Here is a 16,430-nt window from a genome sequence, read left to right as displayed (position 1 = left end):
TGACAGGTGGAAACGACGAGGTGAAATGCCAGGAAAAAATAAAGTCCGCTGTGCATGGTACTGTCAGGGTGAGGGAAAGTTGCACGCCTACCCGTTATGGAGGAAAAAATGGTTCATTCGTCTCGAAAACCGTAAAGTCAATGAGGAAAAATCGACGGACTAAATAGATGCAATCGTCTTGCATCGGCTGTCGTGAATTTTGAACCATTGATGAACAAAAAAGAGCTCGTCCATTTCATAGTAGGAGACGCCTTCGACATAATAAACTAAGAACCAATTGACAATAAATACTTATTCAAATTATTGTACTCCCCTATATGAACTTACACTTTTTTTAATAGAAAGGACCAATTCCTTCCTATGAATATCTTCCAATATTTGATTCCTTATTGGTAACTAACTTGTCAGATTCTCACTTTAATAGACTGTCCTCTATTATATCTCAATTTTTAAGAGTCGTTTATTGATGACTAATTTGTCAGATTGTCAGCCAGAACACTAGTTTCTTCAACACTCATTTATTGTAAAAGAAATTAAGTTTGCCCTCTACATGCAAATCTGTATTTCCTTACAAACTTTAAATAGTACGAGATAAACCACGCCGACCGACACTTTAATGTGCACATTCACATTCACATTCATAACATTGCCAACATCAGTTCAGTTTTAACTTTATCTTAACATTGCCAACATAAGTCCAATTACATCAATTTCCACATGCAACAATTTCTCACGGCATCTACAACAATTTTCCTAGGTTTCGTAAAAGACTAAGAGATTGTGAAGTGAAATTGATTAGATGGTAGTCAATTACAATACTCTCATTGGGTCAGATGACGAATGCAACAAAAGCGAGAATACTTGGGGCTCATCTATTAATTCTCTAAGAGAATTCCTCAATTACAAACATATTGGAGGAGTTCAGCCCGATTATAACTTCAGATTTAAAGCAGGAGTTAGATCGATTAGTGGGAATGGAGAATCTATTCCTTGTGATTTCTTGCCTTCTGATTCTTACAAATCATCAGCGGCTATACTATTCAGCAGCCATGCAGAATTTGGGTCCGTAAATTCCTTCAATCTTTTGTTTCAAACCAATATTTTTAAGTTGATTACAGAGAAATGTATTTGTAAATTTAACCATAATGACTCTTTCATCCCTCTGACACTTTATGGTTGGTGTTTGCAGAATACCCATTTCCGTTTATGACATTTGATGCTCAGAAGGCAGCTTCGAGAACATATGATTACATTGTCGTTGGAGGAGGGACAGCAGGGTGTCCTCTGGCTGTAACTCTGTCACAGCATTATTCTGTTTTGGTATTGGAAAGGGGCGACTCTCCCTATGGAAATCCAGAAGTTGAAGACAAGAAAGGCTTTTTCAAAATTTTGGGTAACGCCAGTGAGTTCCCTTATGTCGCTGAGGGATTTGTCTCAGAAGATGGAGTGCAGTTGGCAAGAGCAAGAGTTCTGGGAGGTGGAACAGCCATCAACGGTGGCTTCTACAGCAGGGCAAGCCTTGAATATATTCGGAAGATGGAGTGGGATGAAAAGCTTGTAAATGAGTCCTATGAATGGGTGGAGAAGTCGAATGCGTTTAAACCAAACAAGCTTTTTCAGTGGAGTTCTGCTGTGAAGGATGCACAATTGGAAGGTGGAGTGCTTCCTTACAATGGGTATACTTTGGATCATTTGGAGGGCACCAAGATTAGTGCTTCATCTTTTGACAACAATGGAAGGAGACACACAGCCGCAGATCTTCTCAAATATGCAAATCCAGATAATATTGTAGTTCTTCTCAATGCTACAGCCAGTAGATTACTCTTCAATTCCTCATCAGGTACACACTCATTTACATTTTCATGTTCTCCCTGTTCTCAAAGGAGAGGTTTAGACAGCCTGTATACTGTGCTTAATATACTGGCCAGTTATTTGCAGAGCTTGGGTTTCAAGTAATAATCTATATATTAACTTATGACCATACCAATTCTTTATGATATAAGAGTTTTCAAATAATTTTAAATTTTATTGTTTATTAGATTGATTGGTTGAGGTACGATAATACAACAATTTTCTTTGTTTATATGTGATATTTTAATTTCTGAGAGAATTTTTTTTATTTTATTTTTTATTAATATTAGTTATACATTTATGTGATGCAGAAAAAGTGAAGGTTATTGGTGTCGAGTTTATGGGCACTTTTGATGGTCTCTCCTACCAAGTATTAATCAATCAATTGTCACATCAAAGTGAGGTAATTTTGTCAGCAAGAAGCATAGGTAGTCCCCAACTTCTCTTACTAAGTGGAATTGGCCCATCACAACAACTAAGAGAATTAAATGTTACTGTAGTATTAGATTTAAATTTTGTAGGAAAAGGGATACAAGATCCACCACGTGCAACATTTACCATTGAATCCCCTAAGCCACTTGAATTTGCTCAAATACAAGTAGTTGGTATAATAGACAATTCACAAATCTACATTAAGTCTGCCAGCTATTTATAGAAAGAAAATTCCACAAACTTTCAATATCTTGCATTTATTACTAGCAAATTGGCTTTTCCCTTATCAAGGGGTGAGCTACGCCTTAGAACTAAAAACCCTCAAGATAGTCCCTCTGTAAGGTATAACTACTATTCTCATCCCTATGATCTACACGAGTGTATGTTTGGTGTGAAGGTGCTATCAAATCTTAGCAAAACAACTTCTATACAAAAATTTGCATTTAAAGGTGTTGGAAACTCTAGTATCCTTCAATTCTTTGGGCCAACATTACCTCAAAGTCAATCAAACAATAAAGCTTTTGCCAAGTTTTGTAGAGACACACTAGCAACAATTTGGCATTATCATGGAGGGTGTCAAATTGATTATGTTATTGACAAAAGGCATCGTGTCAAAGGTGTTGATAATCTAAGGGTTGTGGACAATTCAATTTTCAAGGATAGTCCTGGAACAAATCCTCAAGCCACTACCATGATGCTTGGAAGGTATATATTTTCTGTTTATAGGTTCTATTATTTTTTAATCATTATTACTATCATACTAATGTCATGTTTATGTATACATCATATGCAGGCATATGGGAGTTCATATTGTTCAAGAGCATGTGAACAATTAAAAGATTCAACCATTTATAGATATCAATAAACATAAAGTGTTATACACTTATATGTATTTCATAAATTAATTATTATGAAATTAATTAATATCATTTACCATTATATTTTAATTTTTTCTTAATGAATCCTTTAAAAGTGGATTGATATGAGCAAAGTGATTTGATTTGTTATCAAATGTTATGTCGTTTATTAAATATTTGATTGTTATTAATAAACCTATTTTATCATTTATACTTATTTAAATTTACAAAATAAGTAAAAATTTATTAATATTATAAACCATAGAATAAGATAATGTATTAGTTGAAATAATTAAGTAAGGGAAATGAAAATAGAAAATTAATGTACTTAGCTTGATAGTCAAAGATGACTCTAAAGCTACTTTGGATTTAAATTTGATGTATCATGGAATATACAATACTAGCTAACATATTGGAAACTCACTTAAGAATCGTATATTCTATTATGACTATGTAGACTAAATTTGATTGTCAAGGATGAGTGTATAACATGGATGTAATTCTATGCTCATAAAATCAAATCATGTAATTTTTATACATTTTTAATCACTTTTCATATGAATATGTTTTTGGTATATATGGGGAAGAAGTATTTATAAACAACTTTACATTAGGTTTTCATAGAATCAAGTTGTAATGAAAATCCACCTTGTGGAACTTAGGTTAATAATAGAAAAATAAAGGGAAACACTCTTCTTCCCTATAAATTCTCATAGAATGATTGTGGAATAGTATATTTCTTTTTGTAGCATCAATGGTACTATGTTGATATAATCCATTTCTCCTTAGAAATCAATGGTTGGATTGAATATAATGAATTCCTTTTAGTACAAGAAAATATAAACTTGTCTTGTAAAATTGTGTTTAATTAGTGTTATGTAGGAAGTCAAATAAAATTTAAATAAAACAAAACAAATTAGGGTAGGACAAGTTTGTAATTGGTAGGATGAAGCTATAAATATGTTTTCACACGTTTTAATAATAACATACAAGGCATGAAGGGATATGTATTATGTTCCTAGAGTGTATGTTAAAGATGAATACAATTGAATAAGTTTGACATCAATGATAACACAACTCAAGTTTCCAACACACTATGATAATGGTAGTCGGTGCATTTGATAAATAAAATGATAATTGATGTAATAGGTGATCAATTAGCATGTTAACAATTTTAAGTGTTGTTGAAGCTTTTGATTTTGACAATCCTTAGTAGATGCTTCTTGTTTAAGGACCTAAATATTGTACTATGTGCCATAATGACATTTTTTATTTTGTTCTCCACCCAACAATGAAGAGTGTGACATTTTATGCTCAATTTCTCTAGAATGATCTCTTCTCTATTATTTTTAAATTCAATTTATACAATCCTTAGCATCAAATGTTACTCATGGTTTTAAATCATGCATATGCACTTTTAAAGTTTTTGTCTAATTTAAAATATCAGCACATCACCTTAGATTTAGTTTGTTGTCTAATTTCATTTTAATATCTTTCTCCCTGCTTTTAAAAATTCCAAAAAATTTTAAAAATTCCAAAAAATTGAGGAAGAGTTAACATCTTTAAAAACTAGAGGTTATTTCATAAGACATAATCCCACATTTGTATAATTTTCCAACTATCAATTTTCAAGAAAATTTTTAAGAAACCAACAATTAGTTTGTAGGTACAAAAAATGGAAGCACAACTAGATCAATATCAATATTCATAGTCTAGTTAGGAGAATTAGGCTACATGTGTGCAACATGTGGAAGTTGTCTATTGGTGACCTAGAAGCACTTGCAATAACTCTCTTCTTTTTTATGTAGAGGTTGTTGAATTGGTCATGTGTTGACCTAGGGCTCATAAACAACCTCTAGATGCATATCATGTATTAAATATTTTGGATTTACTTGTTGAAAATTTGGGTTAATCTTTTATTTAAAATATGCACTTCATATTTCTAATTATTTTTGATGTGTCAACACATTCAAATTTACATGTTTGTTTTGTGGATTTTATTTTTTGTCAATAAAGACAAAGCCATAATTTATATTATGAAAAGGATAACTTTTTACTGAGATATACTTAAGATAGTTCTTCCAAATCATTAAAAGCCATAAATATGACCATAAGATATGATACTAAGTCCGTCATCTATAGTAAGAGGAGGAAGAGCCTCCTAACAGAGTCTCATAATTAACAAGATTTTCTTTGAAATAATGAAGCACATACTAAGAAAAATAGAGGAGTACATATCTCTCAAAATTTGAATGGAGCGACTGCAGCGGTTACGCTCTTGGCAGATGTCCCCGACACCTCCTACGACCACGACCGTGTGGGCGGCCTCTGCTGTGATGCGGACCACTACATCCACCACTTTCAGAAACATTCGGAATAGAAACCTAAGGATCTCCACTCGGGAGAGGAGGGTCAATTGGTTCTTCCTGGAGAAAGCCATTTAAGGTTGCATAGTCTTTGGAGTCCTCCTCTTTATTTTGGTCTCCTGGCTGGTTAGGAAGTATTCTCCACTTCAAATAGTTGACCACCACTGAGACATTTTGCCTGTGCTGTCTTCTATCAAGCCCTTTAAAATCCAGAAGGACGAGATAATAGGTGACACTTTCTCCTTCCTCATGGGTTGCCTCAATGTCTGCAAGACTTGGTACACTCGAGCCAGGTAGGACGTAATATAAGACCTTGTCTATCCCACCTAACAGTACCGACTCAAAAAGCTCGGAAGCCAAAGCAGAGGTGATGTCTTTAGAGAACCGTGCATCAAGAACGAATCGAGAGGAAATCTCTGTGTTATCCCTGTAGAATTCCTTTTTGTCGAGGTGCCCCAGTCCCAAAATTAGTTTTGTTGCTGAGTGAGGACGAGGGGGTTAACTGTGCGAGGCAAACACTTGAGTCTGAGGTCTGTTATTTCCTTGAAGCAACATTGATAGACAGGACTGGAAAGGGACATTGGCATATCAACCCCAAAATAAGGAATGTGTTCTGAGGATATTTTGACAACAATCCTGGAAGGAGGCTCCGTCATTTCCAATTCTAAAGTAAAGGAACCCTGCAAAACAACACACGAGGAGAAACCAGACAACCTACAAGGAGTGAATTAATAGAATGGAAAGGATGACTTCTTGGAAAGGATGAATTCCTTCAATTAAAATGGCACTTAATTAACTCGAGAGGAGTTTGCTGCTATTTTCTAGAAGGCCTCGACAATCTCAAAATGGAGATGCCATCATGACATAATGTTGATTAATCGTTCAAGATAGAGCCACCACTTAAAGATATTAGTTCACCCGTCACCTTCTTCGACTATCAAGGCAAGTGAGTTGGACGAAGCCTTAAATGCCAATGTCGTTGGGAGAGATAGATTCGATGGAAATTTTGGCTCTGTCAGAAGATCTCAAGGATAGCTATTGATCATCATTGCAAAAAAGAGGAAAAGAAAGTTGTTCTAAAGGAAAATAATCTGCCAAAATTCTGCCACAAATATTAATTACCAACCCAGAGGGAGTAATAGGAAATGAGGCATTTTTAATTTTAACCATGCCATGTTTTCCTCTCCATATTTAAAGATGAGTGGAGAAGTTTGGTCACCGCCAAACTCGAACGAATGCAAAGAACTGCATGTACCTTGAGGATTGGCTAGACTAGCTAGCAAGAGCGGCCTCACCTGAGGAGATCATAAATGTGGTTCAATCCACAATCTTTCAACATCACTGATAAAGGTTACCGACGGCTTTCAATTAGACCCACATTCAGGATGAAGTTTTGCAACCTCAGCTAGGAAGCCGAATGGTTTTGTTCTGCTACTAGTAGACACATCAGTCAATGAGATGTCAAAAAATCCTTGGAAAGAGTGAGAATAGCCTATCAAAGATCATTTGAACCATATGACCATTTTTCTATAGCCAATAAAATCAAACTCTTACAAATTCAAAAAAGGTGGTGGGAGGGGCTAAAGGCCAGTAAAGAGTGTATGGAGCAATGGTTGATTCAACTTGCCTCTACTAAACAAGTTATTATTTTGGATTACGATATTGACCCTCTACCCACCAACTAAATTCTCTTCCATTCAGCTTCTAATTTGGAAAGTTGATCAGCCTCCATGTTGGCTTCTTTGTAAATATGCCTTATAGAAAAGTTATCGAGCTCTTGTAATACCGATAAGATCTTTTCCAATAAAGCCTTTAGCCACCAATTGGGAGTGTTTTGATATCTAATTGCATTTATTAGGATGGCTGAGTCCCCTTCAATTTCAATGTCTTTATACCTCTCTTAAAATACTCTACAAGACCAATAAGAAAAGTTTTTAATTCTGCTATATATTATTTGTATCCGACGTGATGGGAACAACTATTTTGCCTAAAAAGGATCCAAAATGATTCCTGATACAACAACCAATGCCTGAAGGAATTGAGTTTCCTTTTGAAGCACCGTCAAAGTTCAATTTTAAGCGACCTAGTTAAGGAGGAGACCAAGAAACAGATCTCCTCTCTTCAGCCTGCTTACCAAGAAGGGGAGGGATTTTGACGCCCTTCCATCTTATATTTGTTTTGACATCCCAGTCCGTAAATTTTTTTTTGGGGTTGAGATTGAAAACCAATTTGCAGTTGATAAACTCCACTATTAAGCTCTCAATGGAATTAATAAGAGACTCAACCTTCCTAGCTTTGTTGTCAAAAATTCTCCTATTTCGTTCTTTCCAAACCTCCCAATTGAGGCTTGAAGGACTAATTTCCCATAGAGGGCTAAGAATACCTTCTATTGGTATAATTGGCCATCCTTGGAAGAGGGAAACAATATCATTAGGTAGTGCAGATATCCACCCCAATCTAGCACAAAGCCACCTCCAACATCTGGCCGAGAAGGGACAATTTAGAAGGAGGCGATCCACTATTTCCTTTTGAGCCTTACACATAACACATCTGGATGGACCTTCAAAGCCCATTTTCTTGAATCTTTCGGTGGTGAGGGTTTTCTTTCTCATAGCTAGCCAAGCAAAAACTCCATCTTTAGGGATGAATTTGATGCTCCCAAAGAGCTTATGATGTATTCTAAGGTCTTCTTGCTCATGATGGTTTGCTATAAGATTATAGCCTTCCTTGGCTATGTATTGCCCAGATTTGGGTGGAGTCCATATCAAGGAATCATGACCCTTTCTGAAGAACAATTGTCTACTTTTGATGGAGAGCTAAAGTAGATCAAATTCATTTTGGGGAAGAGGTAACCCCTCTAAGGTTTTCCAATGCTAGCCTAGGGGTTGTTGCTTGGAGAAAACAACATAATCCTTGATATATATTCCCCAATTTAGTTTGAGTCAATCTTTTGTGCTTTGGATGGAGATCAAACTATCAATACTTGCATAACCCCCCCAAGAGTCCTCCTAGAATAAACATGAGGACCCATCATGAACATCCCAAGATAAATAGTCAGCCACTAAGGGTCTACATTTGATTATGAAATTCCATATCCTTGATCCTTTGGGCGGCTTTTTTACTCTCATTAAGTTACTTGATATCCCATCCTAAAGATATTTAACATGCATAAATCTTACCCATCTTGCTATTGGGTCCTTGATCGTCTTCCACACAAGCTTGATTCTGAAGGTGCAGATTACGGATACCCAATGCATCTATAGACTCCAGTTTACAAATTTTGTCTCAGGATATAAGAGCAATTTTGTGTCTCTCCTCAAAGCTTTGCCAAAAAAATAAATCTAATTTTCTGAATTAGGAAGGAGTTCATGTCGACTCCTAAGGCAAGATATGATTAAAGATAAATTAGGAAGGCTGAAATTACTGTCTGTAGCATAATTAGTCAACTTGCCAAAGAGAGCCATTTTCATTGCCAAGAGTTGATGCTATTCTCTAATTTCATCTTCAATGGGTCCCAGAGCTTTAAATGGCTTACTTTATCAATTGGAATTCCAAGATATACGCAGGGGAGAGTCCTTTTCTTATAGTTAAGGATCCTCATAATTTTGATTTCTACTTTGGAAGGAGTAGATTTTTTATTTTTTTTCCAGATTTCTCTCTATTAATAACCTGTCTTGAGGCCTTACCATTAAATATAAGGATGTTGTGAAGATGCTTCGCTTGCTAGGATTGGCTTCATCCAAAATCAAATTAGCATCTACAAATTGCCGGCGGGTAACTCAAAAATCTCTTGCGATTTCAATACCCTTGAGCAGGCCAGATCTATGAAAATCTTTAATTGCTCAACCCAACACCTTTGCCATAATGATGAAAAGAAATGGAGATAAGGGGTCCCCTTATCTAATGCCTTAGAAGAAGAGAAATATCCTTCTGGATTCTCATTTATGAGAATAGAGAACCTTGGAATTGAGATGCAATTGAAGATCCAGTTGATCCATCTTTTAATAAAGCCAAAATCCTGAATAACTTTGCATAGAAACCGCTAGTCACCATTGTCATAAGCCTTTGAAATATCCAACTTTATACTCATCCCTAGTTTGTTGATGTTTCAAAGTGTGTGAATTGCCTCTTGTGTAATGATCACCCCATCAAGAATTGACCTACCAGGAACAAATCCAGTTTCCTCTTCTGAAATTATGCTATCTAAAAGAGGTTTAAGTCTATTAGTAAGCACCTTGGAGAGGATTTTATATATACCATTGCAAAGAGAGATCGGTCTAAAGTCCCCCAGCTTAACTGTTTTCTCTTTTTTAGGAATAAGAGCTATGAAGACCTATTGTTAATTTCCCTAAGAAAATGTCCTGATTTCCTTGAGGACTCAAAGGCCTCAACTAGTTCCAACCTAAATATTTGCTAGAATTTTTTGAAGAAGCTGACAGGGAAGCCATCCGGGCTAGGGGCTTTGTTTGAATGGAGCTCGCCTAACATTGTTGATACCTCCTCCATAGAAATGCATTCATTTAGCTTCTAGTTTTTCTCGTTTGAGATAACTTTTTGGATGAATGAAAGAAATTTAATATATTCAAGGTGTGGAAGAACCCAAAAATTTTAGATCGTATGATTTTAGGATACTCTACTATTTGGTTACCTTGAATTTCTATTCTATCAATTCTGTTTGCAGATCTTCTTTGTTTCATGGAATTATGAAAGAATTTAGTATTTTTGTCCCCAACTTGCAGCCAACTTTCTCTCCAATTTTATAATTAATTAAAATGTGTAATGTTTATACATGAGACTCTTTGTCAAAGTCCTTTCTAGGTTGTGGCTGCTTGAAGGATTCTCAAATGAGTGGATGTGCCAGGGTAATTTTTTTTTTTTGGGGTCATATTAGATTTGAGGTTGTTTCCAAATTTAATGTTCATGTCATGCTCAAAGAATTTCATGATTCAAGTGTTTAATTTTGGTAGTCAAAGTCAGTTTTGGATTGTTATGCTAGAGCATTAGAGTACATGCTCCGAGTGTTGCATTTATTATCTGTAGAACAGTTCCATGTGATCCTTATTAATAATCAAACATCTTTTTTCAATTGAAAGCCAAGCTTTAGCTTGACAGTCAAAACAGTAAATTCATGACACTTTTTTCCAATGAAAAATCATACATTGCTCCTTTCATTATTAGAATTTGAATAGTGACAGGAATATTTATGAGACAATAAAATGGCTAAGAGAGAACAGAAAAAACAGCAGAGCTACTTCTAATTGTTAAAGACTCCGCAGTCTCTGCGGATTTCTCCTTGATTTCCGGTTTTAACACCCGCATTGCCCAACCTTATCATGGAAAGCCCAAAGAAGTTAAAAAACTTGTCCTGGGACGTGGCAAATAGATTAACATAAGCACTAGTGCGAGGATCCCCATAAAGAATTTGATCTGTAGCCAGAAGAGCAAATCCTCTCTTAACATTCTGATAATACGCATTGTCAAAAGCAGTGGGAGTGGAGACATCATTGACGGCTACAACATCTGGATCAAGACCCTCTCTTGGACAAGCAGATCGGAGCGTGCTTGCATAGCTTGGATTCATGGTGGGATCGACCTGGTATGTTTTGTTGTAGTTGTAAATTCGATACATGAACTCATTGCAGTGTGCGAATCCAATGGTGTGACCTCCTGATAGAAAACAGGGCGTAATCATATACCAGCAACAACACCTTACAATGTAGTAGGTACCAGCAAAAAAATCTTATTTTAACAGGACTTGATCATACCAGCAACATGAGCTTACATACAATGGTCATTGATTAGGAAGATGGACATCAAAGACTTAGTTGAAGAGCCTACAATTTAAAATGCAATGTTTGTTTCTAAGAGATGGACCTTAAAAGGCTTGTTTAAGCAATCTGGATGTGCTGTAGAAACCTACACTTCACAATGCAATGGTTATTGCTAAGAAAGATGAACCTTGAAGCCTTAAAAGGTGTTTCTCCATACAAACTACATGTATTACAAATGTCATGGCTCATGGCCTTGGGAGAGTCTTTTAAGGATTTACTTATACAGGCCTATTCAAATGAATAAAGGTTCCTCTGATTGTTTTCTTGGGATTGATTAAGCAAAAGGGTCCTCTTAATAATTCACATTGAATAATTTTAGTTTTTCAATTTGAGGAGAAAAGAAATGTATTGTTTTAGTTGGCTTTACCAGAGAGAGTCACCATGTCAGCTGGGCTTAAACCTTTGGAGTGAAATAATAAAATGAGCTGATCGACTGTCATGTTTACTGTTGGCAAGTTTCCTGCCACCCTTGATGCCTTTGAGATGAGACCATCTCTGCGCCCCTTCAGAACTTCCCATGATGGCCCTCCAACCTGAGTGTAGAAGATAAAAGATATTAATAGATGTTGGCTAGTTTATAACTTGTGTTCATGTTGCAGATGTTAATAACTTGAAACAACTGCCATTAATGTATTCATGTATAGATTGATACACTATCAGACTCCATCTCAAAAATTGTAAAAATTATGCAAATGAGTAGATAAATGCCTTTAGAGATTCTATAAATAGGTTCACACACTATGGAATTGCACCTCACCAATCCTACAATCAAGCAAATATGGCCTACAAATCTCAATCTTGATTAGTTGCAACTTGATGACAAGTTATACTTCTGCAATGAACCATCAAAGAAGCAAAAAATTCCTCCAATAGAATTTGTTTATGTAAGGTTGAAAAGTAAAAACTAAATAAACTTCAATGGTTCAATAATTTAAGAATATGCACCTACAGATTGAAAAATCTCTGGTACTTCAAATAATGGGTTGCAGTAAGAGCAACTATTAACCAGGCCATGTTGTTTTTACTGATCAAATATTACAAGCACCCTGTCAGATCTTACGGTTAGACAATGCAAAAAATTTTAGATTAAGATTCAAGAGATCACCATAGAAACAAGATCTCTGGTTGCCATGGCCATAACATCAGCACAAGACACAACATTAGGGCACTGTGATTCCAATGCTCTCTTCACTCTGAAAAATACATCGAACCCATCTCCAGGTAACGACTTGTTGATATCTGCATCTTTCTCTGCTATATTCTTTTCAGTAGAAGAAATAAGAACCGATGCATCACACCCCTGTACACCATAAAGTTCAATCCAAAATTGTAAAAAAAATAATAGATGAAAGATTAAAAAGAAAAGTATATTAAGAGGGAAGAGCTTAAACAGTGTGGCATACTCTGTTTTGTCAAAACAATCAGATGTTTATTTAGATTGATAAGCCCTTAAATTTTCTCCTACCAGTTTACAGGGTTCAAAATTATGGTAGCTTGAATGCCAATTTAAGAGAACGAAAAGAAAAAATTAAAGCGTAAATCATTTATTAATTCCTCTCCATTGAACTACTCAATCCTGGTATATTCTTTGATGTACATGGATTTGAGTAATTATGCTTGTAAGTTTTATTTTTATTAGTGTTATTAATAATGGATCTGAGTGTAATCTAAAATATTAATATTGAAAACAGAAACTTATACAGTATTCTCTAAAATATACCCACAGGTTTACTTGAAACTCTGGACACTTTATATGCATCTCATCCAAAAACATTTTATTAAAAATTCACACCTCTACAAAACAATCATGGAAGAACAGACGAAGAGCCCCTGGAGCCGAAGTAGGATTCTCTTTTAGTTTCTGTGCCACCACATTGCGCACAATTCTTTCAACATTAGGACAGGAATCTGTATAAAAATCCCTGCTCAGCTGTTGTTCTTGAACAACTAATCCATGACTAGAAAGCAATCCCAATACTACAACACATACAATCCTGCAAACTAAAACTAAAACCCACCCCATTGTTGAAGATCCTCTTCATCCAAGAGTTGGGTTCAGACAGCCTTTGTAAAAAGCTTCTTCTTGAAAACCGACAAAGCATCCATCACCATCAAAATAAGCAAATCTCTGTAAAGACGAAGGATGGAAATTTATGAGCAAATAGACAAAGTGTTGCAGTAAATTTGTTGTTGATGATAAAGCTGCAAGCTCAAAATGTGAACATTGTCCTCGAGCGGAGTGCTGTGTCTTTTGGCGTTTGTCTCTGTATTCTAAAAAGAATAATTCAATCCTAACCATCTAAACAACTTGGGTCATGCCAGTCCCTACTAGATCAAAAACACAGAGACAGAGAATGGGGTGAAAGAATTTGTGCAGTCGAGAACAGTATTATTCACGGGTATGGGAAAGGACATTTTTGTTGCCTTTCAAGATTCAAATTATACAATCAGGGCTTCCGCATTCATCACGGGAGACTAGATCAAACAACTTGGATACTCTAGCATACTCTCTCTATGTGACTGCTTTTTATGAAAAGTTTCCCACATGTTCACATGCATCAAATCACTCAAAAATTCAATGCACTTGAGTGGTAACCTTGGGTAGCGGTTATATATTTTATAAGTAGGTGGTTTAGTGGATTTATAGTAATGAGCAGGCTTCAAATTTTAAGTCAAAAAATAATTTTAAAAACAAATTGACAATAAAATTGTTTAAGTTAATAGCAGAAATTTTTAACTCACATTAAAGCATTTATTAGAAATTAAGAACTGAGAAGTAAGAGCTATTATTTAAAAAAAAAAAGATTTTAATTTACCCTTAACGAATATGTGTCATCTCATAGACCTCCCATTCTATAAAACCAGATCCTAAAGTCCCTTTTTATTTATTTATAAATTAAATAAAAAATATTAAATTAAATCATTACATAATTATATTTACTTTTACTTAATAAATATTTATCAAATTGCAAAAAATTCTCTACAAAATTCTTACCCTAATACATGCTTAAAAAACGGTGAAAAGTCATTTGATATTGCTATATATATATATATATATATATAAAAAAAATCACACCAAAATAATCTTTACATAAGCACGTACAAATTACAATATATTTTCGTGATATATCGAAGAAGATAAAGAGTGAGATCTGAGGGTTTTTTCGGTGAACATGCCTGCGCTTCCTCGGTGATCAGAGTATTGAGCCCGACGATCCTGCGTGGACGGTTGGCGTCTGCAACTCACCTCCCGATGCAGTGAAGGACTACAAGTGGTGTTGTGGAGGAGGTCTCCTCCACGTGGTTTGAGTTTTGAGCCCTCCCTGTGTCTTCATTTTGTTGATTTCAATATCCCTATTCTTTCATTTATTGCAAGTGTGTGTACTCCCCTTGGCTCTTAATGGAGCCTTGATTGGACGGTGCATTTATTGCACCGCCCAGACCTAACCACTCTTCACCTTAAAATGCTAATGCAAACCCCAACTCGAGCATTGCTAGTAAACCGTCATATAGAGATACTGTGTCTAGGGCATCAGACTCGATTGTAGACCATGCCAAATTTGTGGCTTCCTGCAGCAACAATGGAGGCCATCGTGAAGGTAAAGATCTTGATTCAAACCCTGAGGCTATCTTCATATCTCCTAATAGCTCCATGGTTAATGAAATATTGTTAGAGAAGAATAGGCTTAAGGATACTACGATATTTTTTGCCTCTGTTGATATTGAAAAATGCCCCCCAAGGAAATCTATGGATGTTTGGTTTCATAATTATTGGAATTTGAGGTTAGGTTTTAAAATCTCTTTCTGTTGTCAAATTCAGAAGGGTTTGTTTGTGATCTTTTTAAATAACCATGAGATGCAATTGGAGGTCCTTAAAAAACAATATTGGGTGGTCAGAAAGACTTCCTTTCGTGCCCTTGGATGGACTCCTGAAGCTATAAGTGAACAAGTCTTAGCACTTTCGTACCCTAGGTGGGTTTTGCTAAAAAATATCTCACCATTTCTCTGGAAGTTTATACCATAGATCATGGAACCAATAAGCAAGGTCATCCGAATCGATGAGTCCTCTAGAATCATCCCACACTTAGATGCCAGAATTTTGATTTCTCTAAAACATGGAATTGACATCCCTAAGGCGCTCAACCTTAACATTGATGGCGAGGTCTATTCATGCCCCGTCCAGATTCTTGGGGGTTTGAATGCATGTTTTCTCTACAAAAGAGAAGGGCACTTGAGAAATAACTTCCTATCATTAGAAGAAACAACAATTATAGGATGAACAATACCATTCTAGCCAATACCTTGATGTCTTCTATGCCGTTGAACTCACCAGAAAATGCCTCCCATGTGGAACCTATCCCTAGTAATGCCACCAATAATCTCAATCCTTCCCTCAATAACAAAAACCCCATTACTGAGAATGTTGATCCCAACCCTAATTTTGGAGCAACTCAAAAATGAGGAGAATGATGAATTCCAATTGGTTACTCGCAAGTCTAAAAAATGAAGGAGGAATAATGCGCAACAACTTGCACTTGAAAAGATTAATGTGGTCAAAACACCTAAGGTAAATAAGAATAAGAAGAATGAGGCTATCGTTGACAATGTGATGGTCACTCGATCCTTGGCGAACAAATCTGGCTCTAGTTCTATGGTCAAAACCATTATTCAAGCCTTTGAAAATCTTGAGCTGATTAATACTGATTCCATTACTGGAGAAGGATTTGCTAGACACCCGATCATTATTGGCACTCCCAATGGTTGTGGAACAATGCTTGGTGATCTCATTGGTCCCTTCCCCCATAATGTAACCAATATTAATCAAGATATGAACCCTACTCTTAACATGCTTAATGAAATTGACAATGACTCAACCATTCATATCATACCTACCTAGAGGAGGATTCTTCTCTCTGTTTGTAAGTGCCCTACACCCTGAATAGAGACCTCCCTCCTCCTCACATGGAAGCACATATGGAAATTGATTTCGAAGAGGATGGTAATGAGCTCCTTGAGGCTTTGGCTAAGAAAGTTGGATGCCCATTGGGATCCAAAAATAAGGGTCCTTCTACCAGTAAGAAATCCCAATCTCT

General features: G+C 35.8%; 2 protein-coding genes across 5 annotated transcripts; one reads left to right on the top strand and one right to left on the bottom strand.

Annotated features, from left to right (window-relative positions):
• Window positions 1-974: 974 nt before the first annotated feature.
• On the top strand, window positions 975-1,956 carry LOC131039843 ((R)-mandelonitrile lyase-like). Its single transcript, XM_057972695.2, has 2 exons — window positions 975-1,062; window positions 1,190-1,956. Exons 1-2 carry the CDS (start codon window positions 975-977, stop codon window positions 1,954-1,956), a joined length of 855 nt encoding a protein of 284 aa, XP_057828678.2.
• Window positions 1,957-10,647: 8,691 nt separating this feature from the next.
• LOC131039816 (peroxidase 55) lies at window positions 10,648-13,859 on the bottom strand. Of its 4 annotated transcripts, XM_057972663.2 has the most exons (5): window positions 13,356-13,859; window positions 13,130-13,198; window positions 12,443-12,637; window positions 11,705-11,870; window positions 10,648-11,173 (listed from the first exon to the last, which is right to left on the bottom strand). In XM_057972663.2, exons 1-5 carry the CDS (start codon window positions 13,437-13,439, stop codon window positions 10,761-10,763), a joined length of 927 nt encoding a protein of 308 aa, XP_057828646.2. In that variant the 5' UTR covers window positions 13,440-13,859; the 3' UTR covers window positions 10,648-10,760. The 4 variants fall into 4 exon arrangements, with proteins under 4 accessions (XP_057828646.2, XP_057828647.2, XP_057828645.2 ...); XM_057972664.2 differs by lacking the exon at window positions 13,130-13,198; XM_057972662.2 differs by having other exon boundaries at window positions 13,130-13,857.
• Window positions 13,860-16,430: the final 2,571 nt, after the last annotated feature.

Source organism: Cryptomeria japonica, chromosome 7 (assembly GCF_030272615.1).
Source record: "Cryptomeria japonica chromosome 7, Sugi_1.0, whole genome shotgun sequence".
NCBI classification, from domain to species: domain Eukaryota; kingdom Viridiplantae; phylum Streptophyta; class Pinopsida; order Cupressales; family Cupressaceae; genus Cryptomeria; species Cryptomeria japonica.
Note: the sequence above shows the minus strand (reverse complement) of the source record. Positions and strands in the feature narration are given on the sequence as shown.

Bases quoted from the DNA above. Each gene is read 5' to 3' on its own strand.
- LOC131039843 (XM_057972695.2), top strand. From the start codon at position 975: ATGGAGAATCTATTCCTTGTGATTTCTTGCCTTCTGATTCTTACAAAT. The intron at 1,063-1,189 runs GTCCGTAAATTC...TGGTGTTTGCAG, and splicing joins AGCAGCCATGCAGAATTTGG to AATACCCATTTCCGTTTATG.
- LOC131039816 (XM_057972662.2), bottom strand. From the start codon at position 13,360: ATGGGGTGGGTTTTAGTTTTAGTTTGCAGGATTGTATGTGTTGTAGTA. The intron at 12,638-13,129 runs GTGTGAATTTTT...TATGGTGTACAG, and splicing joins TCCATGATTGTTTTGTAGAG to GGGTGTGATGCATCGGTTCT. The intron at 11,871-12,442 runs GTGATCTCTTGA...TTCTACACTCAG, and splicing joins CCAGAGATCTTGTTTCTATG to GTTGGAGGGCCATCATGGGA.